This window comes from Drosophila suzukii, chromosome 3 (genome assembly GCF_043229965.1).
Source record: "Drosophila suzukii chromosome 3, CBGP_Dsuzu_IsoJpt1.0, whole genome shotgun sequence".
Lineage (NCBI taxonomy): Eukaryota > Metazoa > Arthropoda > Insecta > Diptera > Drosophilidae > Drosophila > Drosophila suzukii.
In genome coordinates, this window is record NC_092082.1 from 11,351,555 (window position 1) to 11,377,274 (window position 25,720).

General features: G+C 43.3%; 4 protein-coding genes across 12 annotated transcripts in view; 1 reads left to right on the forward strand and 3 right to left on the reverse strand.

The window, feature by feature from the left end:
* Positions 1-330: 330 nt before the first annotated feature.
* Arp3 (Actin-related protein 3) lies at positions 331-2,972 on the forward strand. The gene is made up of 6 exons (XM_017079047.4): positions 331-555; positions 657-837; positions 900-1,214; positions 1,563-2,099; positions 2,163-2,246; positions 2,307-2,972. The coding sequence occupies exons 1-6, from the start codon at positions 512-514 to the stop codon at positions 2,400-2,402; spliced, it is 1,257 nt and encodes a 418-aa protein (XP_016934536.1). The 5' UTR covers positions 331-511; the 3' UTR covers positions 2,403-2,972.
* On the reverse strand, positions 2,957-5,944 carry Nulp1 (Nuclear localized protein 1). 2 transcript variants are annotated; one of them, XM_017079045.4, is made up of 6 exons: positions 5,690-5,944; positions 5,245-5,621; positions 4,322-5,188; positions 3,933-4,259; positions 3,604-3,821; positions 2,957-3,364 (listed from the first exon to the last, which is right to left on the reverse strand). In XM_017079045.4, exons 1-6 carry the CDS (start codon positions 5,843-5,845, stop codon positions 3,204-3,206), a joined length of 2,106 nt encoding a protein of 701 aa, XP_016934534.1. In that variant the 5' UTR covers positions 5,846-5,944; the 3' UTR covers positions 2,957-3,203. The 2 variants fall into 2 exon arrangements, with proteins under 2 accessions (XP_016934534.1, XP_065720467.1); XM_065864395.2 differs by lacking the exon at positions 2,957-3,364 and adding an exon at positions 3,507-3,535.
* Positions 5,945-6,491: 547 nt separating this feature from the next.
* fan (farinelli) lies at positions 6,492-7,420 on the reverse strand. Its single transcript, XM_017078103.4, has one exon. The coding sequence runs from the start codon at positions 7,284-7,286 to the stop codon at positions 6,585-6,587; it is 702 nt and encodes a 233-aa protein (XP_016933592.2). The 5' UTR covers positions 7,287-7,420; the 3' UTR covers positions 6,492-6,584.
* Positions 7,421-7,727: 307 nt separating this feature from the next.
* Sarm (sterile alpha and armadillo motif) overlaps positions 7,728-25,720 on the reverse strand; it is a 40,269-nt gene continuing 22,276 nt past the window's right edge. For 3 of the 8 annotated variants that reach the window (XM_036815585.3, XM_017078426.3, XM_017078427.3), the window contains 9 exons: positions 25,367-25,648; positions 18,505-18,884; positions 17,510-17,900; positions 11,827-13,752; positions 11,586-11,765; positions 11,351-11,520; positions 10,977-11,197; positions 9,668-10,607; positions 7,728-7,922 (listed from right to left, as the gene is read on the reverse strand). In XM_036815585.3, the coding sequence (XP_036671480.2) occupies positions 7,838-7,922; positions 9,668-10,607; positions 10,977-11,197; positions 11,351-11,520; positions 11,586-11,765; positions 11,827-13,752; positions 17,510-17,900; positions 18,505-18,884; positions 25,367-25,648 (4,575 nt within the window). In that variant the 3' untranslated portion in view covers positions 7,728-7,837. Of the gene's footprint in view, positions 7,923-7,983; positions 8,253-9,667; positions 10,608-10,739; positions 11,198-11,350; positions 11,521-11,585; positions 11,766-11,826; positions 13,753-14,213; positions 14,778-16,686; positions 16,804-17,509; positions 17,901-18,504; positions 18,885-20,094; positions 20,763-25,366; positions 25,649-25,720 lie in introns of those variants that run through there. The other 5 variants (XM_017078428.4, XM_017078425.4, XM_065864393.2 and 2 more) reach the window with 5 other exon arrangements.

The window sequence follows — 25,720 nt, forward strand, 5'->3', positions numbered from 1 at the left end:
TTTAATGTGATTTTAAAGAAAATAATGCAGTTGCCATTGCTTTTGAATAAAATAAGGTGAAAACGCTGGTACTTAGCAATTTAACCGCCTCGAGGTTTTATGGAAATATGTCAACAAAAATGAACTTGCCTTTTTTAAAGCTAAATTGGACGGCCAGCTTCAGACAGCACTAGTGTTTCAGCTAGACAAGCTTCCCTTCATTTTTTTTAAATTTCTTAATAGTGAGAACAACAAAAAACATTTAATTTAACATTAAAGCACTTTCCGACTAATCGCCAATCACATTGCACTGCCTATCGATTGCTGCAGCCCTGGCAGCTGCTCGTACGTGAACACGCGAATGTGTGTGTGACGAAGAGCAAAGTGACACATAGTTGGAGGTGTGGTTGAAAATATATAAAAATCGGGCTTTATCTGCGGCTGAAACGATCTCAAATTGGTGTCAAAGGCGAGCGAGGATCGCAACTCAAGAGCTTGAACAGGCAGCAAGGCAAAAGGACGAGCAGCGACCATGGCAGGCAGGCTACCGGCGTGCGTAATCGATGTGGGCACCGGGTGAGTTTCAGTTGCAGTTCCGATTGCCCGCGGGGGTCTTGGTATCCATTTGGACGGAAAAGAGGTCGTCTGACTAATACATTGTTTGCTTGCGTTTCTAGCTACACCAAACTTGGCTTTGCCGGGAACAAGGAGCCCCAGTTCATCATACCCTCGGCCATTGCCATCAAGGAGTCAGCCCGAGTGGGCGACACCAACACAAGGCGCATCACAAAAGGCATTGAGGACCTGGACTTCTTCATCGGCGATGAGGCCTTCGATGCCACCGGCTACTCCATCAAGGTATGGACCCGAACCGTCTGTTATTGTGATACCACTTCACCATTATCTTGGAATTTCCATAGTATCCGGTGCGTCATGGTCTGGTGGAGGACTGGGACTTGATGGAGCGATTCCTGGAGCAGTGCGTCTTCAAGTATCTGCGCGCCGAGCCCGAGGATCACTACTTCCTTCTGACCGAGCCGCCGCTAAATACACCCGAGAACCGGGAGTACACTGCAGAGATCATGTTTGAAACGTTCAACGTTCCTGGCCTGTACATCGCTGTCCAGGCGGTGCTCGCCCTGGCCGCCAGTTGGGCCTCCCGATCCGCCGAGGAGCGCACCCTTACGGGCATCGTGGTGGACAGCGGCGATGGAGTGACGCATGTCATACCCGTGGTAAGTAGCACAGTTCATATCTTATCAGCACAGTTGGGTTTGCGCTGGGTACAGGGAAAACTGTTTGGAAAGAACATTTTATCTAAAAAAAGTGAAACTCCACTTTCAAAGTGAAAAAAGTGAACAATTGAACACAAACAAGAAACAGGTAAATGATTACCAATTGTATTGTTTTAAGAATTTTTTTTCATTTTCAACTGATAAACCATAACATAACATAATTGTTAATCTTTAAAAAACATTTCTTAATGTTCGATTAGAACATTATCGTAGATCGCAGACTTTATTCCAGTTTTCATAATTAAACAAAATAAAATGAATATATATTAATTTTACCTTTTTTTTCAGGCCGAGGGCTACGTGATCGGCTCCTGCATTAAGCACATCCCCATTGCCGGCCGCAACATCACTTCGTTCATCCAGAGCCTGCTGCGCGAACGAGAGGTGGGCATTCCGCCGGAACAGAGCCTCGAGACTGCCAAAGCGATCAAGGAGAAGCACTGCTACATCTGTCCGGATATCGCCAAAGAGTTTGCCAAGTACGACACGGAGCCGGGCAAGTGGATACGCAACTTCACGGGCGTCAACACGGTGACCAAGGCGCCGTTCAACGTGGACGTGGGCTACGAGCGCTTCCTGGGGCCCGAGATCTTCTTCCATCCGGAGTTCTCCAACCCCGACTTCACCATTCCGCTGTCGGAGATCGTGGACAATGTCATTCAGAACTGCCCCATTGATGTGCGGCGTCCGCTGTACAATAATATTGTCCTGAGTGGTGGATCCACGATGTTCAAGGACTTTGGCAGGAGGTTGCAGCGAGATATCAAACGATCGGTGGACACGCGCCTACGGATCAGCGAGAATTTGTCCGAGGGACGCATTAAGGTGGGTGATATCACAGCAGCTAATGAGTCATACATCTAACTAAGACCATTATTATTGTTACAGCCAAAACCAATTGATGTTCAGGTGATTACGCATCACATGCAGCGGTATGCCGTGTGGTTTGGAGGCAGCATGTTGGCCTCAACGGTGAGTTGTAGTATCCTAATATCTGGGATATCATAATAATCTATATCTTGTATATTCCAGCCCGAGTTCTATCAGGTGTGTCACACGAAGGCTGCCTACGAGGAGTATGGCCCTAGCATTTGCCGTCACAATCCCGTCTTCGGCACCATGACATAATTGATCCGATCCAATCGGCCCGCAGCAATTATTATTGATTTATTTTTCTATTTTAAATTTGAATTTGTTCTCCAACTATATATATTGCGATTATGTATTCCACGCTAAAGTATTAGTAATGATCATTTTCTACCTATGTGTTTAGCTCTTAAATCTGTGTAAATCACTATCGTTCTCTTTAATTTCGTGTGATTCTGTTAGGCTAACTTTAAAGCAACAACTCCGATGTCTGCCAGTTAAACCCTCCTAATTAAGGTGCATTATTTCTAGAAGTCGACTTTTATAGCATACTCGAACACGATCACACACAGTCACATCAAACTAAGCTCTTGAAAATCCCAGCTCTATACACAATTATATACGAAAAAGATCTACTTGTCATAGAAATATTTATAATTGCAATAACTGCAAGGAAGGTTTATAGAGGGACAAAAATGGAAACCGCAGAAAACTGAATGAACAAAAAAGGAAAAACGATAAGAAATATTGATGAGAAATCTGTTTGTTATATTGATAAGCGTAATTGAAAAGGCATTAAATAAATCAATAAAACATTCTTTAAGCTCAAAACTGTCACCGCTTTTTTGATCTAAAGCTTGTACTGGAAAATTTTATTCAATGCGTAAGTTTATATGTTTTGTATGGTCTTCAAATTGCTCTAATATATATTAAATGTTATATATTTCCATTTTGTGACGGTGTCGCTTAGCTGAGGGATTAGCAAAAGGTGGTTTTCAAAAAAAAAGGTCCGAGCCACAAGTCCGACAAACTTTGATACGTTTCACATAATTGACAAATTGACTAGTCAACGTAGTCACTGGAGCCCTCCTCCTCGTCGTTGCTGCTCGTTGACTGCGCCGCCGCCGTTTCCGGTGAACGCAAGTGCTCCGCAATCCGGAAGTTCTGCAGGAAGTCCCGCATTGCGTCCATCATCAGGTTTAACGACTGCTGGAGTCCAGCTTCTGCAATATTTTTGATATCCGGATTTGAAACGATTGGCAAACGATTAAAGTAACAACAATCGAAATAAAATTATTTGAAATGGCAGATTGTAATAATTTAAATTTAGAGAAATAACATGAATGAAATAATGCCAAAAAATAAACTTATTTTCATATTTTATGATTCGTTTTCTGTGACGATACAGGCCGTAACAATGATGCTTTATCTCATATTATTAAAAATGAGTACTCATACAAACCTTCCGCTTGGATGGCTCCAACTACTCCGGCAGCTCCTGCTTCAACGCCCCCTTCAAAGTTGGCTACAGGTGGAGCTGGAGCTGGTGCTGCTCCAGCCTCCTGGGGCTGAGCGTTTGCCGCCAGGTTGTTAATGTTAAAAGAAGGCAAAAGCGATTGGAAAAACATTGATACGGAATTGTTTGTGTTCGTTGTGGGACTGCTGCTTGAAGAAGATTTTCTGCAAAAAGTTGGTCATGATTATTTTCGTCTTTTCAGATAAAAGCTATAGCTAAACAGTATATTCCCCCAAACTAAAGGATTTTTTTTAATTAAGAGTTAATTGACATACCGCTGATAGCAGTTGACGCTGTTCGGTGGCGGCAGTGGGTCGTAGGTCATAATGGCTTGCTTCTCCTTGGACACGAAAACGGCCAACGGCACCTTTTCCTTGTAATCGGAGAGTATGACATGCCGCAGGATGGGCCTCGGAGGAGTTCCACTATACCGCAGTGCTCGCTTCTCCTTGTACTCATTGACAAGCGGATCCTTAGTCTCGATGCGGTCCAGCACAACGTTCACGTTGGACTCCAGCCAGGGTAGCACCTCGTTCTGACGCCAAACGACTCGTGCTCGGCACACATACAGGCACACCAGCTGGTGCAGGGCGGGCGATTGACTGGTGAACAAGATAAGGAATTAAATTCCGCTAATCATTGAAGGAGATAAGACTCCACTCACTTGCCCGACACATCCGCAAAGAAGTACGATGAGGCCAGCACCCTCTTGTCCGTCTGCACTGACATCTCGTCAAGGAGGGGACGCAGCACACCCGGGAACATGAGCAGTGCGTATTGCAGTGCCTGGTTGGAGCGCTCACAGGCACCATGGAGCGTGTGCAGAGCCAGAGCATACGAGTAGGCCATGTTGGGCAGCTGATTGAGGTTTCTGGCGGCGTTATATTCCTCGTAGAACTCCACTAGCCAGCCAAACTGCTTGCTGCGCAGAGCATAGTAGTCGATGACCAGGATCATGGCAAGCGGATCCGTGTCCGGCTGCAGACTCAGCAGCAGTTTGGAGATCTCAAAGGCGGTGCGGCTGCAGGCGCGCTCCTCCAGGTACTGGGCGTGCTTGAACAGCACGATGTAGAAGGATCGATTTTCCTGGCGACGATAGTCCAGTCGGCAGTTGCCCGACGTCAGGCTGAAGTTAATATGCAGCGACGATTCCAGTAGGAGTAGGGCGCGTTCCAAAAGCTCTGAGGCCAGGGCAAAATCCTCGGTCATCTTGCACACCTCGCTCAGCTGGACCAAGGAATCCACGTGGTAAGGGCAACGTTTGATCAGTGTAATCAGAAATTCCGAGTCAATGCGCTCCAGGGCGGACAGAAACATGTGCTGCACTCCCTGGTAGTATTGACTATGTTCAAAGGCAAACCACTGGACTTCCTGCCCGCTGTCAGTGATGGATTTGGAGGACACCGATGGCGAGTCGGGGGCGGGCAGCAGCTTCATGGTGATGGTATTCTTGGTCAGTGCCGGCCACGATTCCTTGGCGGTCACCATGTAGGTGGACTTTAAGGTGGGCTTCTGCCGGCCACGCTTAGTTCTAAAAATATGTTTGATTAGAAAGAGAACTAGGGCAACTTAGGGCCCGAAACTTACTCGACTTTGACCACCCGCTTGCCAAAGGTGCGTCGCATTTCGTTCTGCGGATTCAGGTGTCTCAGCTCCACGGCCAGCAGTTTCTTGGTGGCGGAGCTCCCAGCGGCCGCCGATGCCACCTGCTTCGCCGACTGCCTGGGCACCGCATCGTAGACCTTGCCAAGCAGCGGATCCACCTTCTCGAAGTACTTGTCCTGGCGCTCGTTGTCCTCGCTGCTGATGTGATTGCCACTGGACTTGGCCTTCTTCTTGCGCTTCTTTTTCTTCTTCTTGGCCGCAGAGGCACTGGCATTGGGCAGAGCAGCCGAGGGGTGCTCCGTTTCGTTGTCGTCCTCCTTGAACTCACTCTCCGAGAGACTCAGACCGGGTTGATTGAGCTGGGGCAGGGCGGATTACGTGGTTGGATCAGTGATGAGCTGGCTGGCCATGGTGATTAGTAACTCACCAAATCGAATGGGTTGAGGTGCGCCTTGCGGTCGCGTCGCATATCGCTGTCCTCCAGTTCATCATTGTCGGTCAGCTCCTCGCAATCCTCGTCGTCGGGCGGCGGTGCCAACTTGTCAGCGTCGCCCTGCAGCTTCTTCAGCATCCGTGCAGACATCCTTTGGGTGTCCTTATATCCTTAAGCCGGAAATCTATTTATTTTCGTCGTAGAATACGTGTGTATTTCGGTTTTTTTTTCTGCACTGCTGCAGGGCTGCAAGCTCTCCGGGGTGCCCATGCGCTTCACAACACTGGCCACGTCACGTCTTGGCGGGAATTAAAAAAGCTATTTTAAATTTTAGTAGGCAGTACCTACAGGTACTTTGTAGGATTTTAACTTAATCAATCTGTAGGAAGCGTAAAATCAGTTTTTTCGGATAAAGTTGAAATGATTTTGACGTAAAAACCACAGAAATTTTGAATACATTTAATTTGTTGACGCAATTTTTGCTTAAAAATAACAAAACTTGAATAAAACGTATTAAAAGTTGTATATTCATTAAGAATAATTAATTTTGTCCTAATGTATTTGTACTACTCTTATTGTTTTCTGTCATTAAAATAATAAATGAAGTAGGTACCTTCAATATTTATCTGATTATTTTCGGTTTAGGAATGTCATGCTTTTGGTTTTGATTTATGTGACACCTAGAACTTATAGACTTGTATCGTCAGAATACCAACTAAATATAACTAAATTTTAAACCAATCCTTAAAGAAAACTTCTGTAAGAAAAATCCAATTCGGAAAAAAAGTAGGCAATCTTAAATTGTAATTTGTTTTAATTGACAACAAATTTTAATACAATTTTTGTCCAGTTCGCTGGCGTGGTCCTAAAAATTGCCATGATGAATTGTTTACAAATAATTCTTGCCATAGAAGGCGCCTACGAAGGCGGCCAGGATGGTGAATAAAAAGGCGGCCACGTAGAAGAAAGCGCTGCGTCCTTGGCGACCACGTTGCATCACTTGCTGGCCAGGATCGGGACCAATCGTCTGGTCACGCAAAGTGTCGACCTCCTCCTTGAGGGCCAGACGCTCGTCCTCCAGCATGCTGACCTGCTTGAGCAACTTGGCCACCGGCTCGCTGACCTCCTGGGCATCAAAATGGTCCTCGCCCTCCTTGTTGTCCACAGAGGATCTAGCCGAACCTCCCGCCTGGCGGAACTGGTCCTCCTTCGAAAGGACCAGCTCGCATCTGATCTTGGTTTCCCAGATGTCCTCCGGCTTCTGTTGCTTCCAGAACTCCTGCATGTCGCTCATTTCGCCAGTTGCCTCGGCCGCCAAGATAAGGAACTTGTGGCGCTTCTGTACCGGCTCCTGGAGAATTGGCTGCATGAAGATGTCGACGTTGACCTTCTCCCCGGGCTTCAGAACTCCAATGTTGGGGCGCACGAAAAAGAGCTTCGGGGTGGTGGTCTTCATCTTGAAGGCCATCCTCTGGGTCTTGCTGGGATTCCCGATGACCAGCTTTTTGTTGACGGAACGGTTGAAAGGTCCCTCAAAGAGGATACCGTCGCAGGGCTCCAGGGACAGTTTGGTTTCCTTCTTATCAGACATCTTGGAATATTTATTCTTTTTTAAAATTCGAAAGCGTTGTGAATGTTGCCCGAAATGTGGAAAAAGACTCCCAACTGAACAGTCCCACAAGACACACGTTTGAAGAAAAAAGGATCGACTACTTTGACCTATTACTTTTACAGGGCTGATGTGAAACTTTCAATATTCGATAACAGAATGATTTAATTCATTTTAAGCGTGGACACACTGGTCTTTTTTAGAAGACCATTTGGCAGTAGTACTTTTTTTCGAGTTAAATCCGCGGCTTATGGAATTTTAAATTATTACTTTTACATTGGTACTTAGCTTATTTTTTTATTTGCAGATATACGGGATACTTAGAGTTCTGAGCTGGACTGATATTACTTTAGTTGTTGTTTAACCATTTAAAGGGATATTTTTGTATTGTGCATTTTAAAGCTTTCCCCAGTGACCAACATGTTTAATTTTTTTTTATTCGTTCGTTTTTATTGTGCATTTTTTCGTATTTTTTTATTTACAAAAATTCGATGAGTTTGTGGGGTTGAGTGTGGGTAAAGTGGATGGTTCCACTACCAAAATATCATGCGCCCGGCATTGGGGGAGGTGGCCTTGGACAGAATGATGCCCGACAGTTCCTCGTCCTCCAGTTCGTTGCTATTTCGATTGGGAGGAGGGATGGGAGAAATTGGCATTAAAAAAATGTATGACAGGACTCTTTTGATTTAAGCAATTATTTACACGTTTATTGGTATCGCTAATCGTATTGTTTAATTGTTTTTTTTTTTCTTTGCAATAAATAACAATGAGTTGTCGAGACAGCGGATGCTCAGTGGGCATCGATATTGATCACGGTGCGATGATGGGATTTTTTTCGAATTCGATTCGATTTGGAGGGTGGATGCTTTTGTGGGCGGGTGCAGTACAACAGGCACAACGATAACAACAGTTACAACGGATTGCGGTAGCCAATTTCGCTTTTATGGTCTATATATTAAAGTCCAGGCGGATAAAGAAAAATAGAAGAGAGAGGGAAGAAAAGAAAGTGATTATATATATACTGAATAAAACATATCGAATTCCATTAGCGGCACAAACACAAATTCAAATACGGAACGAAATAAAAACATAGCACAAACGTAAAAATCGGGATGTAGACATGCGATTGATGATGTTGTATGGACTGGTAAAGCAGGGGTAGGGGCTATAAAGGGCCAATAATACACATTTCATTTTAATTAAGTCACATTTTATTTATGTTGTTGTTCTTTTTCGTTTTTCTTTTTAACTTTAGGCACTATTTAAATATTAAATATATATTGCAAAAATCAATAAAAATATGCCTTAAAAACTCCTGCGCTAAAAATAAGGTTTTGTACAGCATGTTTTGTTGTAAAAATTTTGCATAAGTAAATTTCGGGTATACGTAGTTTAAATATCACTTAAATATTTTCGTTTTAAGCCACATGGGTTAATTTCAAATTTTGCAATTTCTAATTTACGTTTTGCGGACGGTTACAAGAACAAATTGCATACGCGAGAAATGTACAAATTTTTAAACATATTAATTATAAATAGCATATTAAATATAGGGTGTTTTTGTTTTCGATTTCCAATGTATTTTTGTTTCTTCTAATGTTTAAAATTAGTTGGTTTTTGTTTTCTGTTCTATAACAAGGTTTATGCAGTCGTTAATTGTGTGTTTTCTTCCATAAATTAGTGTTTGCAGTTTAAATTCGCTTACTCATTTTTCAATAAAAAAATTTATTATCAAAATAAACAACTAATCACAAGGCAAATAGAGTTTGTAGAGAGAGAAAGTGGAGGGAGGGGTGTTTCAAAAGATTTTTTTTTTTTTTTAAATTTGGGCAACGCAGGCGAGTTAAGTGGATGCTTAGCGTAACGAGCTGAGTCAACGAGTGTCGAGTAAAAATAGCGAGCGAGTACCAACACCAGAGAAAGAGAAGTAGAGAGTCAGCGAGTGGAGGTATAAAGAGGTAGAGGGGTTGTGAGGGGTTCCCAGAAGGTCTGGGGATGGATAACTGAGTGATTTGATGAGATTCTTTTTAGATGGCACAAATGCAGCGAGTGGCGAGTAACGGGTTAACAGGCACTTAGTAGGCGAGTGGCGAGTAACTAACACCGGCTTTTCACGATCTGATTTCTTTCAAGTCCAGAACACATAAGTTAAAGATACAAGAAATGATAAAATTACAAAAGAAATTGGTTCCTCAAAGTATTATAAAAAGAGAATATAAAACACATAGAAAATAAACCCTTTAGAAATCAGTTCGTGAAAAGATGGCTAAAATTTGCATGGAGCAGATAGCGAGTGACGAGCGACGAGGGGGGACATTGAGTCCTTGCCCTCCTCGTCCCTTCGCCTTCTCGTTATGGCTTACTTTTTCATCAGCGAGCGGACCTTCTTCATCGTTCGATTGAAGATCGTCTTGTTGTTGCCCCCGGCACTGTAGTTGGAGCCCAGCGACGAGTTGGAGGTCTTGTTGCTGGTCATACTGGCTCCGCGATGGACCGAGGCCGATGCCCTCTGTTGATTGCCATGTCGCAGACACCCATCCGTCTGATCTTCACGCTCGCTTTCCGTCGCACTCACGCCATCGGGACTCTGGCGTTCCCTAACCCTTTCACTCTCCATCGCGGTTTGTGGTTGTCTTTCGGGTGTGGGCGATTTCGAGGAGGAGCTGGTGTCCCTTCGCTGCGGCTGCGGGGTCATTGGAATGGCCAGATTCTGCATGCTCTGCGTTCCATCCGCCGGATCGCTACTCGGTGGCAGCAGTTCGGCAAGCGTCTGTTTGCTAAGGATGTGGTCCAGACTTCGGGACTTCCGGTGCTGCTGGACATTTCCCGGTGGCGATAGGGTGTGCTTATCCCGCCGGGTCACCGAATCACCCAAGGGAGCTTCCGCCTCCTCTTCTTCGGGTTGCAGAGTGCTGGTGGAACTGGCATTCGTTAGGGCTGTACTCCCAGCTGTCACCTTGGCCGCCGCCGCTGCTATCCTTTGGTCAGGCGTAGAGCCCGCCTGGTCGAGCAACCCGTCCACGCTGTGCGATCGATAGCCACTGCCCATGCCGGAACCAGATCCATGACCCAATCCCGCCGCCGAACTTCGACGCGGTGGAAGATACGCCAACGGCATCATATTCTGCATGGACGCGGAACCCGCTCCCGATTTGTGAAGCAGAGCCGCCTGCTGGGTGCGATAGGGGGTCAGGATCTGGGAGCGTTTCGAGGGCGCCCGGGAGTAACCACTTAGCTGCGAGGTGCTGCCCCTTTGGCGGGCTGGTGAGGGGGATTGGCGGTACCTATTTGCCTGGTGATTAGCTGGCGTTTCAAGCGATTTCGAGTGTGTTGCAATCAGAATTAAATCAATTATTAATTGGTAAAGAGTATAGAGTAATGGGTAGTGGGGTAGTAAATGGGTGTTTCGGTGGGTGAGTGATTGAAACAGTGGTATGGGGCATATAGATAGAGAGTAAAAGGGGGAGGGTAAGTTGTACTAGAGAGTGTGACCTTGAGGATCTCTGCTTAAGCCTATAAACATATTCGAGTTGGCTAGCTCTGTAAATCTTTAGCTTAACCTGACTTCACTCTACGCCGGAGCCGCTGGTGGACTCTGGCTAGAGCTTGAGCCGGGACTTGAGTTGGAGTTGGGAGTAGAAGTAGTAGTAGTTGTAGTACTCGTTGGCCCACCTTGTCCGCTGCCATTGGCCGCCGCCATCAGGCCATCCACCACACTGCCTGCGCCGCCGACGCCACCACCTCCTCCTCCAGTTCCTGCTCCCGATCCACTGCCTGCTCCTCCGCTCTGGTAGTCGGAGTCGTTGCTGTGCATTCTTTGGTATGAGACCGAACCGGGGGTGCCGGGCACCATCGCCGCAATGCGATCGATATTCTTTTCGCCGCGCAAAAATCTGCCGCATCAGAAGAATGGGAATCGTTTAAGTGTTTAGTTTTTTTTTGTTTGGGTTTTTCTGGGTTATTCGGGCTTATGGTAATCGGTAAATGGAGTTATCCATGGTCCTAGTCCCAAGCTAATCCAGATCTAAATGCGTCGCTTAATGTACCTTTCGAGCTTATCGATGCATGCATCCTGGTAGTCGTGGATCCAACTAACCCCATTGAAGTGCGCCACACTGCGCATGTCCTCCGGCAGTCGTTCCACCTCGGGCCAATCGAAGTGCTGATCCATGATGGGTATGATGTTGCAGTTGGAGTTCAGGGCAGCCACGATTTCCTGAGGAGTCCCCATTATGAGTATCTCTTGGTGGTAAGGTGGTAATCTGTATATAAGGTACTCACTCGATGCACCCAATCCTTGCAGTCCTCGTCGTTGATACAGCGATGCAGGGCATCGGGCGTTAATACTAAGACAAAGTTCTTTGCCTGCCGAATACTGTTCAATAGGCCGTTATCGAATTTTCCCGCCTCCAGACGCTCAACGTCGATAAACACGGAGAAGCCACGCAGCTGCAGGTGAACCTATAAAAGATGAAATCATATAAGTAAAACATATCTCTTATCAACCATCAAGTATACGCACCTTGAGCAGACTGGCCAGCTGCGAGCCATTGGATCGTCGGTAGCTAACAAAGACATCCAGTGTCTTGGCCATATTCTCCTCCGACGAGCTGGGCAGCGAGTTCTCCAGGTTCTTCACAGCATTGAGGATCCTCAGACGATGAATCGAATTGTGGATGCCACACTCCGTCATCAGCATATCCTCATTAACATGTGGCAAGGCACACTTGTCAATCCCGGCATTCAGCATGGCATACGTGTAGGTGCAGTAATCAGTGCCGATCTCCGAGAGAAACTGGTGCATCTTGGCCGTGTCCTTCGATGAGTAGTCGGCCATCCGCTTGAGATTCTGCAACTCGCGTTCGAAACGCTTCAGCAGAATTCCATTACCAATGCCAATGTCAGCACGTAGGTTATCCTGGTTAAGCTTGAGGAGCAGATCACCGTCCACCTGGGACTCGTTGAACTTGTCGATGTAGTCATTAAATCCGATCTGCTTCACCCACTCCTGGACATCCTCCACGGACCACAGGGGAACCTGTTGCGATAGCTTATGTGGCACTGTCTCTCCTATTAATCTCAAGGCCTGAGCGGCAAATTTGGAGGCAATGGCATTGGGGCAACTGGCAACCGTCTTCAAGGCTTCAATGGCATTGATCTCACGGAAGATGTCGGTGTTGCCCTGTTCCCTCTTGATCCCCGCCTCCATGCAGAAATGGAAGGCAGCCAGATTGCGTGCTTCTTCGCGATTGGAACTCAGAACTGGGACCAATCTCTTCAGCCAATGTTTGCTCTGCCCGTGGGCATGGGCCAGATTGGATCTCGCAAAGGCCGAGGGATCGTGGGAGGTGACAAAGGGTTCCACGAGGTCCAAGCAACCGGACTTCAGCACCTCCGCTTCAATCTCCTTGTTGGCCACCAGCACGGCAATGGCCAGGCAGGCGTAGTACTTGATGTTATCATCGTTGTGGAAGGCCAATGGGAATAGCCACATGGGAACCTTGCGCAGTATCATCTCCTCCTGGTTCTCGGCTCCACCGTAGAGCGACAGATTGGCCAGGGCACTGGCGCAGTGACGCAGGGTCTCCAAATCGCTGGTGCGGCACTCGAAGAGTACGGCATCCAGACCTCCTAGCCTGATCACATCCGAGCAAGTACCCTCGGAGTGCTTGAACAGATGTTCCAGAATGCCAGTGCCCACACGGGAGTGCTCCATATTCGAGTTCTTGGTGCAGACACAGGCCACATTAACGACCTTATCCAGACCATTGTCCACCACATGTTTGCGGTTCTCGGTGGTCAGACACTGCTCGAGTAGTTGGGCGGAGGAGAACTGAAGATCGGGCTTGACGCAGTTCTTCATGAGAAGATCAAGGCCGCCACTCTGGCGCAGGGAGTTGCACAGCGAGTAGCCCAGCTCGTGGCCATGTGTGGGCACTGCCCAGGCCCTCCGGATAACCTCGTTGATCTTCTCCAGGTACTGGGACTTCTTGGCACCCACCTCATGGTTGGCTATGGCACTACCACCTCGTTCATCCTCCTGCAAGGAGCTCACTATCGAGGTAAGCATGTTGGAATACTTGTTAATGGTCTGCTCGATCTCCTGTTGACCACTGCCCGCTGTCAGGGACTTGAGGTCGTCCAGCTTGAGGTCGTTGAGCTTCAGCATTTGGCCATTCATCGCGGACATTTGGGAGGAGCTGGTGATCATGCTGCTGCCAGTGCTGGAGACGCCCTTGTGTGACATCGAATAGTTGGCCTGCGAGGCGGAGGACACGTGCTTCTCCTGGCTAATTATACCGTTGGAGGTCATCGTCTGCGACTGTTGCGACTGGGAGATCGCCTTCTTGTCCGCAGAGAAGTTCTCGCTCTGCACTGTAATACTGGAAGCGGCCACATTGTTGCTCGCCTGCTGGGTGATGTCGCCGGTGCGCAGGGAGAGCGCTTCCTGGATATTGACATAGAATGTATAACAGTTAGTAAGGATTCAAGTTGTGGGTTGTACAATGATAAAGATAGGTAAGGTATCCGTAAAGACATCCATATAACACAATGCAAAATGAACAAAAATTTTAGATTTGAAACTGTAATACAAACATTTGTACACTGAATTTATGAACTATTCATATGTAGCAGTACCTTTGACTTAGGCTTATAATTAATAAGATGGCATTTCCTACTCGAGGAATGGCTAGGAATAACAATTTAATGTAATAGATCAATAGATCCCCAAAATTGTGTTTAAATCGCTAAGGTGTACTTGGAATAAAAGACTCACGTATAACAGTTTCGAAACTGTTATACAAACTGTTATACATTACTAAAAAGTAAGTCTTATCATGGATTAACCCCATGGGGTCACTAAGTCTAGACTAAAGCTGATCAAACACACCCCCTTCTCTGTTATACCTTGCTCTGCTCCACCTCAATGGGGATTTCGCGTACATTTTTTACTTGATTGCAGTTGTGGTTATTATTGTGATTGGGTGTTGTAATTGCTGAGTGGTTGGTGTTGCTGATGGGCGTTGTTGGTGGTGGCAGTTGTTGTGGTTGCTGTTGTTGTGGTGGTGGCGACAGTGGACAGTTGCTAATTGGCTGTGGGGGCGGGTTAGAACTTTTACGTACTCTGGTGTGCGAACTAGAACTGGAAGAGGATTGCGACGACGACGAAGAAGAGGAGGAGGATGAAGACGAAGCGGAGGCAGCTGCTCCAGACATTCTGGCAGCGGACGCAGTGGACATGGTAGTGGCTGTCGTTGAGCCCGCCACCACTTGAATGGGCTGTGGCGGTGGGGAGAGCGGTGAAGTGGTTCCAAATCGACTAGGTGGTGTGGCCACCGGCGGTGGTGATAATGGCATCTCCACAATGGGACTGGGCGATCGCGTGGGCGTGAAGTCCGACTGACCGGTCGAGCGGAAGATGCCCTTGCGAACGGGCCAGGGTGCCTGATTGGACATTATTTCTCCCCAGAAAGAGGCGGCAGGTATAGGTATTTCAATGCCAAAGTCGATTCGGTAGTTGCTGATTATTTCGTTCCGTATATACTCGTAGTATCTATAGATGAGTGCTGCTGCTGTTTCGTTCGCGTATTTTTTCTCGTCCTATATACTTTGTATTTTATTTATTTTCATTCACATAAAAATAGCGCACAAATTGGCTACGTCGACGTCGCCGTCACTTTCTCTGTGTGTGTTGTTTTCTTTTTATTTTTGCTTTTTGTTTCAGTGTATTTGGGTGTTGTATCTGTATCTGTGTGTGACACTGACCGACAAATAGAACTTGTAATATTTTACAGTTAAATGGCAATTAACAAGGCACTTGACACAGCTTCACTGTACAAAATATGATGATTCTATACACATTGCCAGGGCATGAGATGACCGAATCGGGCACTTGTTGAGCCACATTTGCTTATGGATTTGGGGAAAACTTAACGAAGGCATTGGTAAAAGCTCACATAGCGTCGAAAGCGGTAGGCCATCTGTCGTCAGGTTTTCGATTTTCCGTTTTCGACAGATATTTCAGCGATTTTTCAGGCTGATTTCATCAAGGGTATGTTTAATTTCTTCAGTTTTTTAAGGGGTGAATTAAATATTAAATTGTTTTTAGTCCACAATTATTTTCTTCAGTTTAATTTCACCACTCTGTGTACTAAGTTTGTGAAATTCATGTCATTTAAAGGTCGGTTTATGTATTTATCGTATATTTCGTTACACCTGCGACAACATTCTCATTTGTAAACAAAATCGCTGTATTTTTATTTTCCGTTTTAATTAGGAAGGCTTTGTCACTTGCGCTTTATTTGTATTTAGTACAATCTAGCCACAGTCACACATCAGTTTCAGTTTCTTATATATGCAAATGATTATACGGTTCGGTTCTATTGTATAGTTCAACTACATATAGTTCGATTTTGCTGAAACGCTCACGACGCTCGCCTGTCTGCTACTGAAGTCCGCGTATCGCTCTGAAGCGTTTTATTCAAAATAATTTCGAAAATAAAACAAAAAAAGAGAGCACGGCAATTTCGTTTTTGCCATAGAACATACGAAATTTCGGAGCGGTAATTCGTGGGAAATAAATCAAAAATGGGGAGAGTATTGGGGTATGGTTTTCTTATTTCTCCGTTTACTTCTCGGAAATAATTTGGGATGGTGCGTGCCTTTCCATAAGTTTCACGCAATTGACGCAAATGTCCTAAGACTATTTGAATTGTTCGCTAATCCATAAAATTTTAATCAAAGTATTTTCATAGGATTTTTTATTAGCAGGCACTTGTTGAGTGCACATGGAGCGTGGCTGTCTGCCTAATATTTTGGCGGGGGGCCAAGCAAAAGCATCCACTCAAATTGATGCCCTCGTGTGATATTTTTTGTATCTTCTGGTGGATTAAGTTGGAATATATACTTAATAAGGGGCTCTGTTCTTGATAGACGTTGTGATGCTAGAGGGTTTTTTGATGGATTTCTTAAGAGGATCTTAAAAACGACGACTATTACCATTTTAACAACTGTTATACATTAAATTATATGTATTTTCTTTCTTCTCTCTCTCTCTAACACTTTTATTGTGCGTGTGTTAATGCATGCAATGCTTTTTTTTGATGACCCCGGTTCGAGTGTACAAGAAATACCAAAGTCCATCCCTGACATTTAGAATATAGGGCCATGAATTTCATCATCCCATCATTAAACAATTAGGTCTAATATACGTATGCAAATCAACAATGATGTAATTTAATCGCCCCACCAGCTGATTAGATAAAATCCACTGCTGGAACTTTGTTTTTCCCCTATTTCAGCGATTTTCGGTAACCCAGGGTAACAGGTGTAATGGCGAAAACTACAAACAATATAACACCTTCATGGGGTTCTATTGTACCTGAACTCTTTTGAACATTCCGGTTGGCTTGTCCGTCTTGGATTTGCAGTAGTTACGAATGAATTTGGGGCTCCCGAGGAGCAGACACTTGTTAAAAAGCATTTCACATTACTTTCACGTCGAGTGTTGCCCGCTTTTCGGCGCCAGACAATCGATTTTCTTTTGTCTTATATGAGTAACCGGCTAAAAGTTTTCGACTTGACGACTTTTACTTTTCGACAGATTTCGCTGTGGACTGCGATATTAACGCCTTGGCGCTGGTGTCCCTTATGCGACCTTAACATGCACGCGATGAACTCCCAACTGAAAGGCACTCCTTTGGTCTAACAGTTAGTAAAAGCTTCCGAATGTGGTTAACACCCTTTGGTGGAAATAACTTCCCTTTCTGGCAAGCCAAAAAGCTCCTAGCAAAAGCTTGTGTTTTTGGGGGCACATTTCAGGGACGAGTTCAATGGCTCTCCTTGACCAAGGATTGATTATAGGTTATAGTGCTGAATCCATAGATTTGTTTAGGAAGTTAACCTGATTTTAAATACCCCTATATCAGGTTTTTCAAAACATATATATAAATATAAAAATCTTACAGATTACTATGGTTTTGAAATCACTTTTTTATGCAATTTTAGGTGCTTAAAAGTATGCAACATATTATAAACTCAAAATTTTAGACACCTACAATAGCTTATAACATAAGTGTTAGTGTTGTTGTTCTCATAAATTTTACAATATAATTTGATGTTTTGGTTTCAGATATAGGTACATTTTTGCATCGTGTTATTAGATAGATTTGATCATTGATCCCAAGTATTAACTTAAAACTCACCTTAATAACGGCTGCATTCTCCTCTGTCTTGACACCATCCATCTCCAATCGATTCCTCATCGCCGAGGCGCCCTTGCTTTCCTGATAGTCTATATCTCCGGCCTGCAGCCGCTTCATCTCTGCCGAGTTGCTGGTGGCCTGTTCGGAGCTGAAGCCATCGGTGACCACCTTGGTCTTGGACTCGGTCTTCATGCTCTTCTCCTGGAACTTGATCGTGTCGATGGTCTTGTTCGACCCACTCAGCCCACTGGCACTCAACTGGGCGGCGGTGGGATGACTGAGGTTGAGGCCGCTGCCAAAGTGGTTATGCGGGCAGTCATCGTCATCCGGGTGGGTCACGATCACATTGCTGTCATCGTCGTCCACTAGGTTCTCGAACGAGGCGCGAAGTCTGTGGAAAAGAAAATATTTGAGAAATGGTTAGGAAACATATAGAAATATATGGTGGTGCGTCGCAAATTAGAATGTCCAATTAACGTCCGATTGTTAAATCTGTACATGTACATTGTATGTTGGAATGGGCTAAGTAAGGTATCTAAAATATTACATTTTTTAAGGATTTTAGATATCCTAGTTAATACTTGTCATTTTATAATATTTTTAAATTACGCTAAACATCTAGAGATATTAATTGTTTAAGTTCATAATAACAACCTGCCTTACATTTATTGCAAAACAATAGAATACTAAGGTCTAAAAAAAAGTATGGATTTTAGATTAATTTATAACTTGATATGAAAATTAAACGTTGTTAGAAATGGATCAACTGATTTAAAAATTTTTCCGTGTAAGGTTCAAACAACAAAATCAGTGAAGAACATGAGGAAAATCTTCTTCTTTTTAGTTATTTGACGAAACTTCAAGAATTCCCACTTGATGTGTCACTATCACCAGTGATTGACTATCTTACAGATAGTCAGAACGATAATTTTATGGACTTGTCATTATTAAATGGAAAATTCCGATTCCCCAGAGCCCACCGAACGGTCACTCACTTCTTTTGCAGCTGGGTGATCTTGTCCTGGCTGCTGAGACCCCTGAGATCGTCGATCGACGGATGGGCCGACGTGAGTTTGGGCGTTAGCCTGGTCGTCGTCATCTGGGACATTGTGCTGGGCGCTGTGAGCGCCGAGGTTGAGGTGGTGCTAATGGATCCAGGTCCACCGGTGATCCGCTCCTTGGCCAGATCGTTGATTTCCGACATGGACTTCTGGATGTTTGTGAGATCTCGCTTGATTTCCGCCGCCTTCATCTCGGATGAGGTGGACAGAGCCTGGGTGGTTGAGGAGCTGGAGGATGAGGAGGTTATGTGGTGGTGCAGGCGCTGGGACTTCTTCTCCACCCGCGTCGTTGTGCTGCTGCTGCTATTGACAACCTGATGAATAAACAACAGACGAACACAATTATAGTAAATTAAGTTATTTTCTGGCACAGAGACTCATAGAAGGAAAAATGCGAGGAATTTGTGGGCGGCGTTAAGAGACACATTTTCCCCTTTGGCTCTGTGCAAATATTATATAGATATTCGTATATATAATTGTATGAAAAATGTTTTACTGTCTGGCGCTATCTCTACTCGCATTTTATGGCACCGGCCGCTTTACTCGGTCTTTATAAATCAAATGAGCCATTTGTTTTGGGATCGACATTTGTTTTGGGGCACTATATAATATTTGCCTTTCATGGAGCTTACCCCTAGAAAATAGATGGATGGGTCGCACTATCTAAATTCCCCAATTTTGATAACTAACCAAATACTTTATGGCACGGGAAAATATTCTATTTGATTTGGTATTTGCCTAGAATGGGGCTTTAGCCACCATTACTTCATTGATTCGTTTTACCAACGGTTAGATCAAGACATTGACCCTAGGTCAGTAATCTCGACGATGCTCTCATCAAGCTTTAATTAGCCGCACATGTTTTCTCTTAAATATGTATTATTTTATTTATAATACCTATAGATTTTATTCGAAACTCAGACACGACACTCATAACTTTCTGGGAAAAACCCAAGGAAGAGGATTTTCTATTTATGGTTTTGTTCGCTGAAGAGCCTCAGCTCGAAGTGTCTTGACAAATGTTCGCCTATTACGAATCAAATCTAATTTTGGCCAGGTTTCTGGCGTCTGCCATCAAGAAAAGAGCGAAGAAGAAAAAGCCCCAAAAGTCAAACAAGTTGAACAGTTGAACGTTGGTATAAACGAATGAGTGGGTTTCGATCGGTTTTATAAGGCATTCTTCGGGTTGGTCAATAAAACATGTGCACACACATAAATCGAGAGCGATTTAAATTGACGTTACGCATACGACATGTTGGCCGAAGCGAATAGCAAACATTTCGCACCCCCTTCGCTCCCTTTCCGGCTGACATAAACTTATCGGATCGCTAAGGTAACACTTTCAAGTACCCCTGATCAATAAATATTTTCCCTTACAAGTGCGAAGGGTGAAGGAGTTCGACTTGGACATGAAATCGAAAGATTAGATATCACTTGTGTTTCTTTTTTCTTTATTTCTTCGATTTCTGCGTCATTTACTAAATTATCACAATGATGTTTTGTTCGAGAAGCATTTTCACTCACCTTCTTGGATGGCTTGTTTTTGATCAAAGTTTGCGACTTCTTCGAAAACTAAGTTGACTTCAATTGAATTTCATATTACGTATACGCCTCCGTTTTGATAAAGCACTTAACTCGGGCATAAATATATATGTACATATAAAAAACGTATGCGAGCGTTTATAGAGCTAAATTATCAGCTTGGGATGAGAGGGGCTTATCGGACACAGACAAACACGGCTGTACAAAATATATACCTATATATTTTCATATAGATTTTACTTTCTGGCCCCCACAATTTTTCTAATTGCAGGACTTTTACTTTTTGTTTTCACTCAATGACTTTCTCACTTTTCGTTGGTATTCTCTTTACTACTTTCGTTGTTCGTTGTGTGGTTGGTTTATATTTATTTGTGCAATACTGATAACAAAGAGAGTTCGTTTAATTGTTCGTTAATGGGCAAAAAAAAACCCACGATTCTTTGCTCATTGATTTCGTTTCGGTACTCGTTTGGGAGAAAATTATTATAAAGGTGATTTTGGTATTATTTCTTCTTTTTTTTCGACGGCACACACGCTAGCAAAAAAGAACTACAGCAAAATTGTTTCCGCCTCGTATGAGTGATTTTGCTATAGTATTTCTTGAATTTCTTAGCGCGCCGCTGGTTCGTTCGTTTCGTTAACTAAAATAAAAATGAGCGCCGAGCACGAAATTTCTAGCTCGACAGGCAGCGTGGGAGCTTGGCTGCTCGGGAGCTTTTTCAGCGCGGTCGCTTCGCTGCCGGCGTTACTTTAAAGTGCGATCGACAAGGTACACTTAAAAAAAAAGTTACCTAAAAAAATAACTAGCAATTCGGGATTTAAACTCGACTGTTTCGTACTCGGAATAAGGTTCCGTTTATGCCATCAAACTCTCTATAGTCTGGGATCTTAGCAAGACCTCTTCGTACAAGAGTGGCATCAAACTATCTATCGACAATATGGGATTTGAACTCGACCTTTTCGGAATAAGAAATAGGGTTCATTTTATGCCATTAAACTATCTAGCGGAAGATTTTTATGAAAACCATATCCTTACCGATATTATATGATCAAAGGGATTGTGTAGTCGTAAAAGTATTCAGTTTGATCAACAAAAAATTCGATTTTAAATACTCAAAAAAAAAATATTAATAAAAAACAAGGGAGAACGCTATAGTCGAGTACCTCGACTATCAGATACCCGTTACTCAGCTAAATGGAGATATGCAAGCAGCAAAGCGAGATTAAAATGCGCCACCTACCGGCGGTATACAGATTTAAGCGTTATGGGCGTTAGAGTGGGCGTGGCAAATTTTTTTTTGGATCAATCGATAGGTATTGACGAGACCAATACATTTCAGTTAAAATTTTTTATCTAGCATGAAAATTGTGGGCGTCACAGGGTTTTGCGGTTTGTGGGCGTTAAAGTGGGCGTGGCAAATTTTTTTTTGGATCAATCGATAGGTATTGACGAGACCAATACATTTCAGTTAAAATTTTTTATCTAGCATGAAAATTGTGGGCGTCACAGGGTTTTGCGGTTTGTGGGCGTTAAAGTGGGCGTGGCAAATTTTTTTTTGGGTCAATCGATAGGTATTGATGAGAACATTACATTTCAGTTAAAATTTTCTATCTAGCATCAAAACTGTAGGAGCCACAGTTTTGGGCGGTTTGTGGGCGTTAGAGTGGGCGTGGCAGTCTACTGAAACAAACTTGCGCTGCGTAGGAAGCTCAGGAATCTGCACGCCAAATCTCAATAGCCTAGCTCCCATAGTTTCCGAGATCTCAGCGTTCATCCGGACAGACGGACAGACGGACAGACGGACAGACGGACAGACGGACATGGCTAGATCGACTCGGCTAGTGATCCTGATCAAGAATATATATACTTTATGGGGTCGGAAACGCTTCCTTCTGCCTGTTACATACTTTCCGACGAATCTAGTATACCCTTTTACTCTACGAGTAACGGGTATAAAAATTGTTATAAATGTTTTGAATAGATTTAACATTTTATTTTATTAACCGCTATTTTTACACAAGTAAAAAATGAATAAATTTATTAGACACTGCTGGGGTTTGAACTCGTATCTATCCTACCCACCTAAGAAGTTAATTTAGTTTTTGTGTCCTAGCATAAGGAACTTTTCAATTACATATGTTACATTAGGCAATTGTTACTTAGTTGGGTTGTAAAATAAATACATTTTTTAAATACTATGTATCTTATGTATTTAAAATTCCTCATTTATTCCCGTGTAAGCACACAGATAGTGAGCGCAAAAAAAGAGAAATAACCGAGCAGCTAAATGGCAACACATGGTGATAGCTTTTTAGCGTATGTGTTTGCTGGCAGAGGAATTCTAGGAAATCAAATTGTAAATACAAGTCTGGGCGGCTCTCCCTCAGCTTTTATGAGGTGCTCATATGTGTGTTTATTTTCGCCGTGTTTCCCTTCGCTTAATCTTTAATTTATGCCGTGAATAATTTGCATTTCCATAATTCAGCTGTTAAGTCGGGTTCGGTTCACGTTTCTGTCTAAGCTTTTCAAGCCAAAGCCTCTCTAATTAACGAGTTCTCGGCTTGCGGTCGATTTGTAGTTCGTTTTTTTCTGATTTTCTGATTCAAGCTACTTGAAGATTGTATCTCGTTCTGCTCATTTCAATTTGCGATGTTTACTTTTTCGATTACCACGGGACTTTTTACTGAGAGAGTGAGCCAAAGAGCTTTGTTTTGTTTTCATTTAGTATTTGAATAATTGGGTGTTAATCTATGCATAATTATTCAGCAAATTTGCTTGGCCTTTATAATACTTTAATTATAAATGGGGCCGTTAGGCTTGTCTAATAGAAATAAATGTGTTTCAAATGAGTTTAAACATCCATTAGGAGACTGGTTTTGTGACGTTTTCTGGGGATAATATCTTTCTTGGCAGTATTTGTTACGTTACTAAGTATAGATTGTTGTGTTACTTTAAAGCACCCTAAGGTTTTATTTAAGATTAAGATCCCATCCCTCGTCAAATTATTCTGTTCGTTCCGTTTACCTCAACCATTTCCGCGAATGTCAAATCATATCGCACAATTGGCTTGCTAACCACCTAAAATAAAGCTTTTTTCATAGGAAAACTGAAATTGTCATGGCTCGCGAAAGAACCAATTCGCCGAAGCATAGGGTAATTTGTGTCTTATTCCATTGAATCTGAATGAATTTGGCACGGTCCAATCTGGTTCTATATCTATAAGAAACTCTTGATGGGAGGAAACACATAACAATCACATCGCGATGATGATGCTTGTTGAACTCGGACCACAAACACACCATCTTTCAGTCACAACCAGGATGTACTCAGATAACGCTTGTATCACACAATCAAAGCAAATCGGGGAACTCAGAACGATTCACAAGCAGCGAATTGAAATCCGGGGAAGTGGGTATTACGGGGGCGTAGGGAACCGGACGGAATCGGAGGCACTCTGCTCTGCTGACGTAGAATTCGATGGCGACGAAGTGTGCCGGTTGCCGGCAAGTGACTCAGCCTCCATTTAAAGCGAGTCAATAAGAGACACAAAGAAGAAGACTGTGGAGAATGTGCTTTTGTTTTAGATACCCTATATTTGAGAGGGTAAAATTAGTATAAGGGGTTTTCTAATCCCTTAGATAAGCCCCTTATATTAATTTTTATCTAATCCCTTAGATAAACCCCTAATATTTATTTTACCCTCTCAAACATCGGGTATCTACATAAAAGCACATTCTCCACATTCTTCTTTTTTGTGTTTTTTTAAACAAGAAAGGGTTTTGTAAATTTAAATTCGATTTAGGGTTTTTTTAGTTGATTTATTATTTACATTCCTTCCTACTTTCAGTAAATGCTATCCTATTTTAGACTGGTATATAGTATAGTATACCCCTGGGAGTTGCCCCACAAACAATATAAGAAAACATAAAATATAATATCCCAAAAACAAGCTGTCGTGTTTTGTATTGAACTTTAGACATTGACTGATATATTTTTTAAATAGAGGGTATTTCTTTATAAAAAAGCCCCGGCGTCAACCATCTTTCTCATTTGGTTGTGTAAGGGAGATGTTCAAACATTTGCGTCAGACATTGCAGCGCTTAACTAGCCGGCAAAATGTGTCATAAGGTTTTTACAGAACAAATTAGTTTTCTGTCTACCTTGTTTATAAACTGTCAAGTTCTAATTTAGTAAATTAAATAAAGTGAGAATAAAGCTCGATCAGGTCAGGGTCTATTTTTGAATAATGAATGGTTAACGGTAGCGGAACTTGACTACCGTAATTGATTTCGAATGGGTAAAAACTATTTTTACGTCCAGTTAGATAACAAATAGATCAGATAGTAATTGCGCTAGATAAAAGTTGTAAAATAATGATGGACAGTCCGTATCAAAATTGAATTCAAATGGCTCAGTGTCTATTTTTAGAGGATGAAAACTGTCAACGTTTGATGAACTAAGTGACATCCTTATCAAAATAAAAGCAGGAAAAATTCATAGATAAAAACGTGTGCTGGCTATGCAAATTCTAGTGAAAACCCAATTCGTATCTTATCTATTTGAATCATAAAAAAGGCATAAGCAACTCGTTAACAGGTCATTAAAAACGGTTAAACAATTGAGCGGCACGTTCCGCCCAGCCTTTGTCTTCTCTCCTTTTCTAAACTGTTCAATAATTATTCGAATGTTTATTTATGTAGCTACAACTCAATCAAGCCGGGAAAATAATAATACGTGATTAATAAAACCGAATTTGCTTGTACAGCAGCCGCGTAGTCGCCGATGGGGCTATGAAATACCAAAGAGTAGGTAATCTTATCGGAATGGAGGGGTCCCAATAGAAGGGCATCATCGGGGAATTGTGCCTGCGTATGGGATCGGTTATCAAGTGTTAACCTCTAGACTTATCGGTGGAGCAGAACCACCGAAAGGTTCCGAAGATTAGGGGGTTCCATAAGTAATGCGTTAAAAATAGCAGTATTATGCCAGCTCTACTTGATTCCATATGGTTCAGTTTAGATATCTCAACTGATGACCACTGCTGCGTCAGATTCTATTTTGTCTAATCGAATACTTGAGTGTATGGAATTCTTGGTATACTTAGATCATATTATTATTAAATTAAAAAGATTGTAATGGGTACATTTATAATAATAATAATAAATTGTTTATAAAAACAATATACCAAAAACCCAACAAGTGTTTCTCGCATTTCTTGGCCATTCAGATTATTGAACTATTATCAATTCTTACCTGTTGTGATGTGGATGTGGATTGGTGTGAGGTTTCCTTAAGACTACTGCATGAACTAGAACTGGTGTTAATTTGCCTGCCATTGGTAGAGCTGGCCACCACACCACCCACCCCATTGCCCACTCCCACTGCAGATCCATTCAAGGTCGAGGGGGTTACTGTGGTCACTGTGCCATTACTGCCCAGTGGTTGGGGTGAGCTGTTCTTCTTGTGGAAATTCTCGATCAGGGAGGAGGCGGGACTTAAAACCCCACTGGGCGAACTATCCGAGAAGTCTGTCATCTGTTGGGTAAACAAAAAAATGGATGAATTATGAGTGAGACATGTGAGGAGTCAGTTTGCAATGCAAGCTTA

What these genes read in the sequence shown, in the direction of transcription:
- Arp3 (XM_017079047.4), top strand. Translation starts at nt 512, where the DNA reads ATGGCAGGCAGGCTACCGGCGTGCGTAATCGATGTGGGCACCGG. An exon ending in GTAATCGATGTGGGCACCGG is followed by an intron (nt 556 to 656) that starts GTGAGTTTCAGT and finishes TTGCGTTTCTAG; the next exon opens with CTACACCAAACTTGGCTTTG. An exon ending in TGACGCATGTCATACCCGTG is followed by an intron (nt 1,215 to 1,562) that starts GTAAGTAGCACA and finishes CTTTTTTTTCAG; the next exon opens with GCCGAGGGCTACGTGATCGG.
- Nulp1 (XM_017079045.4), bottom strand. Translation starts at nt 5,845, where the DNA reads ATGTCTGCACGGATGCTGAAGAAGCTGCAGGGCGACGCTGACAAGTTG. An exon ending in AAGCGGGTGGTCAAAGTCGA is followed by an intron (nt 5,189 to 5,244) that starts GTAAGTTTCGGG and finishes ACATATTTTTAG; the next exon opens with AACTAAGCGTGGCCGGCAGA. An exon ending in TGGAGCCATCCAAGCGGAAG is followed by an intron (nt 3,365 to 3,603) that starts GTTTGTATGAGT and finishes AAAATATTGCAG; the next exon opens with AAGCTGGACTCCAGCAGTCG.
- fan (XM_017078103.4), bottom strand. Translation starts at nt 7,286, where the DNA reads ATGTCTGATAAGAAGGAAACCAAACTGTCCCTGGAGCCCTGCGACGGT.